Here is a 15,004-nt window from a genome sequence, read left to right on the forward strand (position 1 = left end):
TAAAGGTCCCTTCCAGCCTAAACCCTTCTATAATTCTTTGATTCTGTTTCCTTATTTGACACAGATACTGCCAAGTGCTCAGACACAAAATTTTTACAGCAAGATACGCACTTTCACTGGCAAGCATGCAACTTTGACTTCTCATTTATAACAGTTGGAATGAGCTGCTTTAAATGACATGCAGGGCTGCAAATGAACAGTGAATATGAACCTAAGTATTAAATGACTGCTTCCTTTACTAAGTTCTGTCATTCCTGTTCAATCAATGAAGCACAGATCCCTTGGGAAAAAACAGAATGTAAACCTATAGTTAAATAAATATACACAATGGGGGGGGGGAAGAAGGCATGAAAATATTAAATTCGGGATTTACTAATTCCTTATTGCTTCATTTTACAGTTACAAATTAGTCATTGTCCTCCCACTCCTTACAGGAAGAGAATTCATTTCAAAATTGGAATGTGGAACAATTTTGAGTAGAAACAGGACACCTCACTGACTAACTTTAACACTGAAAGAGAGAGAGAAAACTCATGTGCTACTCTATTCCCATCCTTTCCTATGCACACATACCGACCCTGTTTTACAAGCCTCAGTAGATACATCAGGACTGAAATACCATACAAACTGCATATGCATCAATCCAACAGAATGATAAGATTCATCTATTCAGCAGAAGTTTCCACTCAAATTAAATGCTTTCATTCTCCAAGTCAATGAAATATTGGAGGTTGGTTAGTTTAATTGCAACATATCCCATTCACAAAATGAAACTGCAAAAAACCCCAAAGTTTCACTGAAGCAGCCTGGCAACCAAAAAGGTCATTCCTTTTAAATACCAAGCTTTCATCACCTTAAATTGCTGTGCTAGGAGCTATTCTTCACCACAGCCAAAAATCTCAGCTACCTGAAAAGCAGCAATCCCCTCAGTCCATCCCCTGTTGTAGGTTTTTGTTTTTAATGGCTTATCCATATTGTATAAAATTTTCAGGAAACAGGATTTGTTCCTTGCCTGGGCTTGCTGCTACCAAACTTCAGCTGAACTGACAAACTGAGCACATTCTAAGAATCTGAAATAATCCATGACAAAGCTTGAGTAGCTGCAGTACAGGTATTGCAACTTATTCTCTCTGAAAATGCAGTGCTTACAAAGTTCAGCATAAAGTTGAAAAAAACCAAAAAATTTACTCTGGCTCATTATTAGAAATAATTTATTGTTAAGAATAAAGCAAATTGATGTCTAACTACTCTGTCATCTAAGAACCTGAATTCAGCCTTGTGTACTAGAATGTTGCCCTGCTACAAAATGCATTTTAAACTTTTCCAAGTAGAGCAGGTGACTGTTTTCTCTGGTTTTAGGAAGAACAAATAGTTTCAAAAAACATTCTGAAAAAGTGCTGTTCACAGCTTTAAATATGTATTTCCTGACATGACATTCTGTTTCATGGTTGCATTTTTAAATACCAAGTCATCTAAATAAGAATTTCCACACATTTTGGACCAACAGTTAGTAAAGAAGTTTAGAACAGGGACTTCAAAGGAAAATTATATATTTTAAACAAGTTAAACATAATTCAGCTGTTAAAAATATAACAAAAGTTAATGATCTTGGACGACACAAATTACTTCTGCTTTATGTGTCAGGAGATAGCAGGACAAGCCTAAGCTAGTGAGAGGCATTAGTTAGAGAACATATATGAAAAATTATTTCAGTAGTATGTATTTTAAACTCTGATTCCAAAGCTTCTGAAAACTATGATTGGTGAAAGAATTCAATCTACAGGTATAGGATTCCTCTTCTCTAGTTATTAAGAGGTTCATGCAGCATTATTTGGAGAGCCTTTAAGTGCTAGTTCAGACCTTATTCTTCTGTGAAAATGACAATAACTACAGCTGCACTAAAATCTTCTTGTCTTTGAAATGTATTAGGGAAGACAGCTAACAGGCAAGCTAAAAATCCTTATCCATGTGTAGCAACTTGCTTTTATACATTTTTCAACAGAAGATTCCCTTATCTTTCCATCGAGTACTACAATAGGCTGCTTTTGTTGAATGTTTCTGGCAGCCCATTGTACCCAGTGCACCAGAGCTGCATGGCCTGAGGCCAGGAAGGAAGGTGTGGAACACGTCTTCACAGGTCAATTTCCACTCTCCAAGTTTTCAAGTATTTGAGAGAAGGTCATGTTACAGCACAGATTTACATAGCAGACAAATTACATGACTGCCTGTTCTCAGCATTTCATAATTTCAATAGAAAAATTAGGTCAAATGAAACGGGGGAAGAATAACCCTATCCTTTCATGCTAGTCAGAAAATTAAACAAAAAACTTATTTAGCTGGGGTTCTTGCCAAAACCTTGGTAAAAATCTGCATTGGCAGTAAAGACAAATTGAAAGGATAAGATTTACCTTTTTTTTTACAAAATACTTCTTTTTTTGGTGCCTCCAAAGGACCACAAACAAACCCCAAAATTTGCTCTATTCTTGTTTTAAAACACTGGTTTTACTATTAGTCCAAAAGACACATTTTTACAAACATGCATACTATGAAGGATTGAGTTAGTAACTTCCAGGGCTTTTCCCCCACAGCCTGACAGCCTAGTGGGACTGTTAAAAGAGGGAACTGCTCTTTGTATAATTTGTTCAGAAGAATAATAATTTCAAATGGCTTTCCCCCCACCCTCAGAGCATGAAATACACTGCACTTGAAAAACGGCAGTATTGGCCAGCCTCAGCACTGCCTGAACTCTGTGTTTATTCTAGACAGAGACTAAAATTACAGCGTTCATATTTGGCATTCTTTGACTAGAAATTCGCAATTCTTTTTTTTTCCCCCCAGAAAACAACACTAGGATATTTTCAGGATAACTACAAATTACTTTTCAAGAGCAGCTCAGGGTACCATAATGTGAAATGACAAATCTGAAGTGTTTAGGTATGTACCCCATATATAAGCTGTATATCTTAACTTACAAGGTAAATAATTGCACACACATGCCTATCTAGTATACAGTTAAAATATGCTAATCATCCTCAGGAGCTTTCAGGATTTGTTTCAACAGAGTCAAAGAGTTGTAGGGTTTAGTCTAGCATTCTGTTGATACTCTTACTGAGCAAGCAGAAAGAATAAACATTAACAAAGAAATTACTGGCTTCAATAACTTTAATTAGGCTTAACATTGTTTCAGTTTCTAAAAATGCCAAATATGAAACCCGACTTACTTTCAGCAGTAAGAAAAGTTTTAAGCTAGTGCATATTTAAGAAGTGCTGTATTTTTAAGGAACTGCTGAACAAATTTTTGAAGACAGAGTCAGCGTTAGCTGTTCACTAGGTTTTATGTGCAATTGATACATATTAAACACTAAAAAAGAGGAAACACAACCTTACGTGTAATCTGCCATTTTCCCTATTTACTAACACAAACTCTGAGGGAGGAATTTTACCAAAAGCTTCAGCTTAGCGTGTTGCATCCCTGCAGCTGAAAATTCAGACGAAAAATATGGGAGCTTTTTTTCTCTGACACAAAAGGAACTTTTGGGAAGATTTCTGACGGACACCAGAAAGCTTGTCTAGCATACAACGGTTCCTACTCAGCAGAGCCCTCCAAACAAAGAGTAACAGATGCACAACTGGTATTAATAACAAAACATCTCCTCCCTCTGTTAGCCAAGAGAGGACAGCTAAGGACAGACACAGTTTCAGGGTACTCACCTACTCGGAAGTTGGTGGCTGTCAGAGTGTCAGCAGCGTGGCCGTTCTCACTGATGAGGGTGGTTGTGTTTCCCTTCTCACAGTTGTTCTGACAGTTGCCTTTGGTACAAGTCACTTTACAGATGCTGGGTGTAAAGACCACCTTGATGCGACCAGTGTGATTTCCCACTGTCAGCGGAGGCAAAGAAAAAAAGAAAAATAAACAGATCACTTTGGTATCCATTGATTTCCTTCAAAAAGTTTTTAGGGAAAAAAAAAAAAGGCGCAGGGGGGGAAGGCGACAGGTCTACAGGAGGAGGGCAGTCTGCAGTGCACTCTCTCACAGATCTCCAGTGGTGTCTCTGAAACAGGAGTAGGAAGCTTAGCAAACAGAACTCCGGGATCTGCTCCAAAACCACATTTAAAGTCAAGTCACTGGAGTGGGATTAGTAATCACAATGCTGCACTTTATTCACAGGCAGACAAAGAGCAATACCAAGGGCATGACAGCTTAAATAGCCAACCCTGACAGGCAGATGTAATGTAAAGAGCTGGCTCTGCACCTAGAGGTGAATAAACTCTTGTGTACTCCTACATACTTTTCCTGTTTCTGCACTTATTAAGTCACTATTTGTAGCTCAACCCCTGGAAACGTTTTAGACAGGCGGCATGTCTGAAAACATCTGTCTCAAATCTCCTGGCACCCCAGCCTGAAGTGGTCAAACCTTGTGACGCAGCTGCCTGGACCCATTTTTTCTTCACAGTTTTTTGGCACTATTTTTCCACAAGAATTTGCATATTATAGACTGAGCTCTACTGTCAGCCTTTGTTTTAGCAATAAATAGCTCAGAGAAAAGAGTGAGAAGTATCAGTGCTTTAAAGTACTGAGATTAAAGACAAAAAATGGCTAGATTCTCCTTTTTTATATAGTTCCCTATAGTAATTTTAAAAAACTTGAATGTGATGAAGACGGCACAAGCGCTAATTTGTTATTAAGCTAGTTATAAGAATTTCTTGTTAGAGAATTATATGTAAAACCAGATGTATTTGATCCTACATCTAACAGCTGAAGACAAAAACTGTATTAAAACTACTTATTAGGAAAAACAGGGAAAAGAACAGATTCCATTTGCAATTATTTAAAAAGAAAACATTTTGTCCTCTGCATGCTACTAATAAATTCAGCAAGTTCTTGAAAATAAATCATAGCATCTTTGTAGACACTATTAATAAAGTACTTGCATATCAAACCTAAGAATGCCAAGATATGACGCACAGAAAGAGAAGAATCTCCTTCTTCCGGATGTCATAGAAATAAAGAAGTTGCTGGATAGTTGCCTAACCTAGTTCATGAAATACCCTCCAGACAAACACTTTTCTGAAAATATCAAGAAAATCTTACAAATCTTCCTATTTCGAAAGATTATAAAGCCTCCTTAGCTCTGGCTTTTCATAAACAAATAAATTTAAGCAATTGTGCTGATTGTTTTGTCTACAGTAAAGGCATTGCTCTATTTGAACAGCAGCTGTAGTACAGATGCTCCCACCTTATTCTCCATAAACAATGCCTACAAAAGGAAGAGCCCTGACAGATAGAACAATAAAATACTTCAAGCAAAGGCTAATGTTGTGATTTAGAAGATGTCTTGGATTCTAAGATGCCACGCATTTCTCACAAAAATGAATACACCTTAAACAGATATAAGGGACCTATGAACTGCTGAGGGTAGAACTTTGAAGCTTTGCTTTTTTAAAGCATAGCTTCAAAAGCAAGACTGCCATATTTGTATTTTACTTGCATAGTTATATATATATATTTTCCTAGAAAACAGTCCATTTTTTGTATTATATTTTCAGACATTTTAGCAATACTTTTCCTTTAGGATGTGATCTAGTTAAAAAAACAGGGAGAGTTGAGTCAGAAAAGCCGGTCCTGCCTACACTGTAGAAACCAGTATTGGGGGACCTAGACAAGCTTTCTGGCTTAGCTGAAAAAAAAGAACTTGACTTTGTCAGTGTTGGAAGGGCAGAAAATGCAGAGCTCAATATGAGATGGAGAGAAAACACTGAAATGGAACGGTCACATGATTTGTGCTGCTGTGGCATCGGTAAGGAACATGGGAGAAAAGTGGAGGCCATGAGGGTCTGATTCTTCTACCTGACACCCAGAGATGTTTTGTACAAACCAAGTACACATCCCACCAAGAAATATTCTGTACAATGTGCCCACAAAGAACAGAAGGTTTGAACATCATCCCACCACAGCACCTGGCACAACCGTGGTTAGTGAGCTATAAGAAGTACTGCCATTTTCTGTGTACCCAGGAGATGGGAATTCAACATGAAATTGTGCAGGGACAGACTGACAGGTTTGTTGTCCTCATCCCCCTGCAGAGGGACACCTTTCAGCAAGTCTTGTCCCCTCAGCTCTGCTGAGTGTTGACTTGGGACACGAAGCTCATGAAGACAATAGCATCGTTAGTGCTAAATACACCTGCAGTTACTACATTTGGCACCAGCAATCCAGAAGAAACATCCACATGTGCTGCATTCAATAAAATGAGCTATTCGTGAACCCAAGCAGCTCTTTTGAGTGTGACCCAACTTAAAGTGCAAGTTTGTCGGCACACCCAGCGTCAGCCCCATAGTTATGTTTATGAAATAGCAAGGATGACATTAAATCATCATTTAATTCTTCACAGTATTCTGTGCTATGTTGTTGATCGCTGAGCTATAGTAAGAACACTTGGGCATAGTGTTCCCAACCACAAAAAATTTAAAATAATTCTTATCACCTAGTATAGATTTTACCAGAAAATCCTGTAGCACAATTATTCTAGTAAAAGAGATACCTTGGTATGAGAGTCAACAGAAATTGTAATGTTTGCTTTTCAATGCTTTCGGATAAGAAAATCTAAGTTTGGGAGAACTAGTAGTCAAGCAGTACTTTGAAAAACACAGAGAGGTAAACAGCAAAACAATGTTTAAATTGAGTTTTTCAAGAAGAAGTCTTAAAAACAACATGATGGAAGCTCCAGCCCCTACAAATACTCAAATGATTATTTAGCAAAATTTTCCATAGAATATCCTGAGTTAGAAGGTACTTCCACAGAGTCCAGTTCCTGGCCCTGCACAGGACTAACCCATGAGTACATGGAGAGCTTTGTCCAGACACTTCTTGAACTCTGTCAGGCTGGTGCTGTGACCACTTCCTGGGTGCCCAAATACCTCTGGGAGAAGAGCCTTTTCCTAATATCCAACCTAACCCTTCCCTGACACAGATGCAGGCCATTCCCTTGGGTCCTGTCACTGGTCACCACAGAGCAGAGATCAGTGCCTGCCCCTCCTGTTCCCCTGATGAGAAAGCTGTAACTGCAGTGAGGTCTCCCCTCAGTCTCCTCCAGGCTGAACAGAACAAGTGCCCTCAGCTGCTCCTCAAGGCCCTTGCTGTTTTCATGGCCCTTCTATGGACACTGTCCAACTGCTTTATAGGCTTCTTATAGTGTGTGGCACCCAAAACCACGTTGAAGAGCACTGACCCTAAAACGCAGCCCTACAGACACCCTACAGTAGTCACCAGTGCCCAGCCTGATGTAGCCCCATGTACCACAGCCCTTTGTGCTTGACCTTTCAGCTGGCTGGTGAACCATCACAGGATGTGTTTATCTAGCTGTCTGCTAGTTATTCTGCTATAAAGCAAATTCTCAGATATTCCTGTTTTGATAGTTGCAAAGAGAGAGAAATAAGACACCTTCGTATTCTTTAGACATGGGAAGATTTCCTTCATCTTAGATTTATGAAGACTGTAAAAACACTCAGTTTGTTCTCCCTCCCTAGCAGGTCACAGCTTTTAACTTCAATTCTTTTGAAGACATTTAGGACGGATACAAAGCTAATTATGGCCTCTGAGCTTAAAAACTGATCAGTGTTTGACAAGGTGATTCAAGGCAGAGATGTTGCTACCATTCTTTTCTGCAGTTACAGAGAAGTAAACAGTACTATCCTCACAGATTCTGAGGGTTAGGGACCTTAACAATGAGCTTAATACACACATTCCATTTGAAAAAAAGGCCACAAGCTCTTCTCCTGAAAGGAAGCTTTTAGTAGAAACTTAAGTTTAGGCTCTTGGACTTCCTTGGATCTCCTCTTCTGTATTTTTTCCCCCTCCTCTTCTCCAAAGAGGAAAATTCAATTCTAAATGAGAAACTATCCTTCAATATCTGTTAGCTGATTTTGCAGTATTAAAGCTAAACCCCACAATTTCACACTAGGAAAGGACTGGTACTGCTACAGCCTTGACCTCTTCTGACTTTGGACTAGCTCCTGGTAAAGGATGGTATATTTTTAAGGAAGCATACAGAGTATTTTCTTCCAACTCCAGAGCCTCTACTGATGATGCCACTGTGACATAGGCATAACAAAATCTGCAACTTAGATTACCTCAAATCCATTTCTGGAAAAAAAATGATAGTGCTACAACACACCTGGAATAATTTTTTTATATATATATATAGACAGATGTAAATCAAACTCTTCTAGACCAATTTTAAACATGTGGAAATGAAACACCTCACTACACTCCTAAGTATAAGAGCAGACTGAAGAAATACAAATATGAAACCAGATAAACAAACAAGGCTAATGAAAAAAAACAAAAGTAGAAGAGGCAAACACCAAATAAATAGCAAAAATACTGAAGAAAATGGCCAAATTAGAGACAGATTGTTGTTTTAATAAAGACAGGACAATCAAGATGACTAATAGTGGATAAAACTTCATCCCTAGGCTAGACAGCAAACTCACAATGAGATTCAGCCAACAGCACCATCATCCTGCCTCCTAGTCCAGGCTCACTTATACTTAAGAGCTCTGTGATACATTTGTCAAAAGAGATCAGTGGAAGAATGTACCCATAATTTCCAAAATCTGTAAAACTCTTGAGCCAGATTAAAAAAAAATAAAGATGTCTGGGTGAAGTGCTGAGATTTTAGTTGAAAGTTGGCATGATATGTATGTGATTTTTTTTTCCATCTCCGTAAGTCACTATGATATAATAACATGAGCACAGGAAACCCCTGCTGTGAAAAATTTATGATTTAGCAACAACTGCAGGAGAACTGGAAAAATGCAAGCAAAAGGATTTCTTAATAGAACCCTTTCTGCCCCCACTATCCATGACAATTTTTTCCCCCCTCCATTAACAAAACAGGTGAAGTAGTTAGGGCAGGTGGTAGGTTTTACGTTCAGGTGGCCACAGCAGCTTACACAGCCGTGCCTGGAAAGAACTGTGTAAGGGGAAGGATTCCTCCTCAACCCCCTGAGCTGCTGTGTAATGCAACTCAGACTTTGTTTCTTCCTAGAAGAACTTCTGTAAACACTTCTTTTCCTTGGGTTTATGGCTGCTCTCACAGCTCCAACATTCTGCCAGTATTCAATAGCTGAAGTGGAGCTCAGATGATTTGTGGCACGTCCCTGTTTTGCAGGAAAACAATGAGCTAGCAACACTAGTGAAAGCAGGACTAGTATTCAGTTAAATAGATAACTACATAGGTCAAGGGGGCAAAGAGAATAAAATCTTTTAATGTACCAAAAACATTGATGTTATTTGTTTGATGGTTTTGTGTTTCACAGTGATCTAACCAAAAGGATTCACAATAAAAAAAAAAAAAAAATCACAAGCAGTGGCTTCTACCAGCTGAGTACATTGATACATAGTGCAGCTTATGGACACATCTCCCAGATTCCTTGTACACAGATTTCGGAAACTATTTTAAGAAGCCAGTTTTGGGGGAAGGGGGGGGGTGGGGAGGGTGTGTGTTGTTCTCATTGTTAGTTTTTTTTTGTGTGGGGGGGGTTGTTTTTTTGTTTTTGTTTGTTTGTTTTTTGGTTTTTTTAATGCCTTCACTTATGACAAATATCCTGAGAAAAATCTCCTAAGGAAACAGAACTAGCAGAACTATAAACATTCCATCAGTGCCTCCAGTAATGATATACACTACTCTCTTTTCATGGCATTCTACTTCTGCACTGATCCCAGTATGTCTTCATATGTTTATCTACACATTGTGTCATCAGACCTGAAGACTCTATTTTAAAATTACATTCTCTTCACAATGAGAAGAGATTATTTCAGGCTATTTTACATTTTCAAATTATAATCATGATGCATGAGGAGAGCATTTAAAATTGAATCTTCCCAAATCAAACCAAATTAGCCTTTAAGCAGCTAATACAGTCAACATTTTTAATTCTTAGATGACCAACACCCTCTCTTTTTTCTTAGCCAAATGCTGACACAAAAAACAAAAACAAGGAAATTACTTATTTCCTAAAAAAGGTGTTTCCTAGTTATTTCACCAATCCACCTGGTTTAGTCCTTACACCAAACATGCTTGTTCAGCTAAAAGGAAAAATTACACTGAATAAAAATCAACCACACAAGTAAGACAGTCAAGCTCTTAGAACTATTGTCAAATGATCTTTTTACACTTTTGACAATATATGAGGAAGTTCTGTCTTGTCACCACTTAGTCATCAATTTAAAATAAAATAAAAAAAAAAAAACAAACAACCAATAAAAATCTAGTTTACAAAGATCAGAACAAGTTGAACTTAGCTGCCATACAACTTAGAAACAGCATCATCTAGAAGATTTATAATGCTAGGAGCTAGAGTGGAAGAAAAAAATAAGCAGAAAGAAAAAAGAAAATAAAAAGATAAAGACACACTAGATTGGCATATAGGCCACAGGCAGATCTTCCCTAAATTTTTGATTGCACATTGAGAGAAATACAGGCTTTAAAAGGCACAGAAAGGGCTGAAAGAGGTTCTGAGATCACTTAATCTCCCCATCTTCAATTTCCCAGGATAAAGCAGCAACATTAAACAAAAGGTTTGTCCAGACTATCCTCAAACCCCTTCTATTATGCAGATTCACAGCCTCCCTGAAGAATTTATTCCAGCACTTCAGCCTCTCTTATTGTAAAGGTATTCCTAATATGTAACCCATGTTTCCCCTCTAGCAACTCAAGGAAACTATTGCTCTGCTTTATCTACAGCAAACTTTACCACAGCATTATTCCTCTGTGGATCATTTTCTAACAAACTTGAAGACCACTGCCATCAATCTCCCTCAATTTCATTCTGACCAGACCAAAACCTCTAAACATTGTCCAACAGCCCGTATTTTGCAGATCTACATCTTTTTTGTTTTGCTTTTGATACCAGTCACTTGGTCCTCATCTTTCTTCACAAACCCTGTCCAAAACCACACTTTACTGCAGCTGAGGTCTGATCAGTGGTGGGGAGAGCAGCAGAATTATTTAACACAGCTTTACACAAAATGCTTCTATGATTTTAATTTATTTTTGTCTCCCAACAATGCACTGATATCTCACACCCAGAACCAATGTGTAGGCTAGGCCAAAGGGGCACACATCTCCCAAATGCCTTTCTGATCTGTTGATACAGATATTATCCCAGTAAAAGGAATACAGAACATCCCTTGCACAACCTTAGCAGGACCGAACTCAACCCTTACTCTGCTCTGAGCACTGGAGTAAAACCTCCTGCATTCAAATCCAGCCCATCTAAAATCATGCAGAATATAAGTCTTAATCTTTCTGTAACAGTCACAAGCACAAACAAGTCTGAAAACAACATGGATTAAATAAAGGCAAGACACAGCTGTTGAGTAATTTGATTTTTGGCTTCAATATAAAATGCCTACCTTTGCTCTTTGCAGAAACGTGGTTACTGTTCCCTAGGTCACCTCACAGCTAGTTCCCTTTTCACAAGCACTGGGAAAAATTAGACATGTCAATAAAATTAAAAATAAGATGATCCAGATTTATTTCATCCAAGATCCAATGCCTTCTCTAATGCTTAAGAGTACATCCTCAGTTCTGCATGAGGTGAGGTCTATGTGTGCACATCCACCCAAACATTTTGAGCAAGATGACAGCATGGCAAGCTGTACTTGATTTAACATGTCTAGACAGCTGTAGGAACACATTATTGAAATGTAATTAGTTTAGCATTCCTACTTTTTGTTATTTCTGTACTTCATTTTTGCTGCATTTGTATGATGTTATTAACATATTTCATTAGTTAATACAACTTAACCTTTGATTTTTCATCACTTTTCAAGTACTCAGTTCTTTTGTCTTGATGCAAACTAAAAGGCTTCCAAAAAAAAAGCAAAACACAATCCAACTATTTAATATGACAGTAACTGAAGAGAGATATGCACTGATATTTTTGTTGCCATCCTTATTGCCACTATTGCAATTACACACACTTCTCTAGATACCTAATTCTGACTAGACATGTCTCTACATCTTCACATCACTTCTTCCTTCTCTCTTGCTCAGAAGCTCCTACCACAATCTTCTCCCTGCAGTAAGAACTGAGCTCTCAGACTTCCTGCTTCTATCTCGCCCTTGTTTCTCTACCCTCTTTTTTAGCCCTGCTTGCTTCTTCAGCATGCTTGACAAACAGGAAAAAAAATCATTTCAAAAGAGAGTTTGATGCTTTCAGGAAGCATCAGGTAGGAAGCTTCCAGGAAGGAAGAAGCTTAACTGAAGAGAAAATAACTGGGAAAGTCTTTTCCCCTTCCTGATTATCCCAGGGATACAATCACTTCCTTGCTCCCTGTCAAGGAACAGAACAGAGAATTCCACTATCTTCCTCCTCACCACCTCCACCACCCTCCAAAACACTTTAAAAATTTTAGTAGTCTATTCTAGATGAGGCAAATAATCCACTCTTCAATAATCTTAATCTCAGTTTAAAATAGAGTGTGAGCAGTTTACTGTTTGAAGTCATTTACTGCAGCAACGCTTGTTTCATTCAAGAAAGTTTCCTCTATTGATTTTGACAAATTCCAAAAGGATCTCTACTATCTGCAACAGTTTTTTTGTGTTTTGTATGGCTTCACTTATAAGTGCCAAGGGAGCATAGGCAGGCACAAGTGCTGAGATTGTTTAGAAAGACCTAACTGTGTTTACATGCCACAAGCCCTTTGCTGATAAATTCTCTCACTGACAAAGTCTTTTAGAGCAAGAGAGGAATTCACAGAAATTACATTCGTTTTTGTCCTGTGGAAACCCATAATGTACAAATCACCCATAGATTTGAAATCTGAGGCCTCTGCCAGCAGGTTTCATGAATCACCTTTCATCTCCCTTGTCTTTTTGACCACTACAAGGATTCCCTATACACAATCCTCAGGCAATTAACATCCTGTCTTAAACTACAGCCATTCTCTCTAGTAATGAGATACAAAACTATCGTTTCCCTTCACATAGTTGAGAGTGATCCAGAAAAAGGTACCCAACCCAAACAGGAGCATGCAGGGTTGTTTGATGTCTGATGGAATGGCTTCAACTCATGGCAATAAGCTTACTGGGCAATAATTCTTTTTGTCTGTACTGCTTTTATTTTGTTTAAATAAATTATATTTAAACTAGATCCACAAAAGGTTATGATGATAAAGAGCTAAATTTTAGCCTTGAGTTATACTCACCAGTCCTAGCTCTCATTTCCAAGGGATGAGATAAATTGATTACATGAAGCAAGCAGAACATTGAACAGGAGTGTGCCCAACCCATTCAGAAGTAAATGCTGATGACCTAAGATTGCTTATTTCAAATCCCTAGTTCAAGACTGCTTAGTTTAGGGCTCAGCCACTCTTCTTTGAAGAACTATGTGACTTCACTACAGCTGGATTCCAGACACCACTACGACGGCTAAAGCAGTCCTTGGGGAGCCTAATCCTGCAGGAGAGTTCAGCTGAGTGTACTTCTAAGGATAGGCAGGCAGTCAAGTGCTTCAGCTGCAATTTCAAATATGAATTACACAAAATATTAGCACCCAGATGGCCTGTCTTTCCCACAGTGAAGTACTTGTCCTGAAATAGAACTTCAAGCTCTTGAAGAGACTCATGCTTGAGTTCACATCAGTGCTTCAGGTTTGGGGCTGGATCCTACTCCAGCTGTAAGCACAGCATTCAGGTGAACAAGCCTTTTTAAGCTTCCATTCAAATTATCCAGTTTCCTAGGTACCTAAGCATACCTGGACCCAAAAGGCTTTCCCTTGAGTGACGTGATAACAAAGGCCCAAAAGCCACATTTAGACACAGCCATCATCTAAGGCACAGAGTTAGGGTTAGGGTTACAATTCTCATCTCGGCTGTAATAAAACAGCACTGACTTTACAGCCCATCACAAGCAATTTTCCCCTGATAAAAGCTGCTGCAATGCACATTCTGATAATGAAGTCAACATCTTTACACACAAACTTACAACCATACACACAAACTTACAACCATATTACCAGCTAAATACTACGCCATTGTCCACTTTATCAACAGGACTCTTTCACAAGGTGGTCTGAATTTGGTCTTAGACACTGAGAATGAAACTCACTGCCACCTGAAATTATGTACTCATCTCAAATTATGCCTTCTGCCTAAGGTTATTATTTAGGCTTCTTTCACATCAATAATACAAATATTAGACAATAGTATTACAAGTCTCGAGCTGGAAGAGCACTTGTCAAGAAAATAAATCCTTGAGATAGAGTTTCCCCCTCCCAACATACACAAATCCCTCAAATGAGAAAAAACTCTAAATTGCAAGAGTCAATGTTCATCATTTCTAGGAGAAATAGGGAATAAAAATTAAATTAATATTACCTTCCTAAAGTATATCCACTTGACATTTCATTTCCTGAAGGGAAACAACCAAAAAGCACTAGGGAAGTCAACAAACTGTAAACAGTGACAAAGGACAGGACATCATGGAATTAAGTTATAAATGAATACAACCGCCTCTGCATGCTGAATCACCATTAAAAATCGTCTCTCTCAGCAGCACATGAAGCCAAGATCTTTTTTCCCCCTAGTTTTCTGAAGAGGGGAAAAAATGACAACAGACATAAGGATGTTGCTGATTCTGAAATCTCAGCTTCACAGGGTACAAACCTTCGTACAGTAATTCTTTTTTCAGCATTTGTTCATTCCTTCTAGCATAGGCAATGGCACTGACAGACGAGCACTTTCACATCTTCTATGAAGAAAACCAGACTCAGCTACTTGCAACAATCAGAATCAATTCTTGATATCAAAGATTTGTATTACAGCAACTCTGGAGTTAGCCAGGCTAAGGGACTTTTACTGTTTAATTGTGTGGGTTCAATAGGTCTCTATATCCTCCTAAATTAACATTTTTTAAACATCATAAAGGCTTTCCCCTACAGAATTTTCTGGAAAACCTCCTCTTATCTTCTTGAGAAATTTTTGCTTTTGGAGCCA

At 38.4% G+C, this 15,004-nt stretch overlaps 1 protein-coding gene across 2 annotated transcripts in view; it reads right to left on the reverse strand.

Annotated features, from left to right (window-relative positions):
• Positions 1 to 15,004, reverse strand: part of LTBP1 (latent transforming growth factor beta binding protein 1) — a gene marked incomplete at its 5' end in the record, with an annotated part of 186,771 nt that overhangs the window by 118,113 nt on the left and 53,654 nt on the right. Inside the window, one exon of one of the 2 annotated variants that reach the window (XM_084202889.1) lies at positions 3,712 to 3,879. In XM_084202889.1, the coding sequence (XP_084059015.1) occupies positions 3,712 to 3,879 (168 nt within the window). Of the gene's footprint in view, positions 1 to 3,711; positions 4,046 to 15,004 lie in introns of those variants that run through there. The other variant, XM_084202890.1, reaches the window with a different exon arrangement.

The sequence above is a fragment of the Fringilla coelebs genome (genome assembly GCF_963513975.1).
Source record: "Fringilla coelebs genome assembly, chromosome: 3".
NCBI classification, from domain to species: domain Eukaryota; kingdom Metazoa; phylum Chordata; class Aves; order Passeriformes; family Fringillidae; genus Fringilla; species Fringilla coelebs.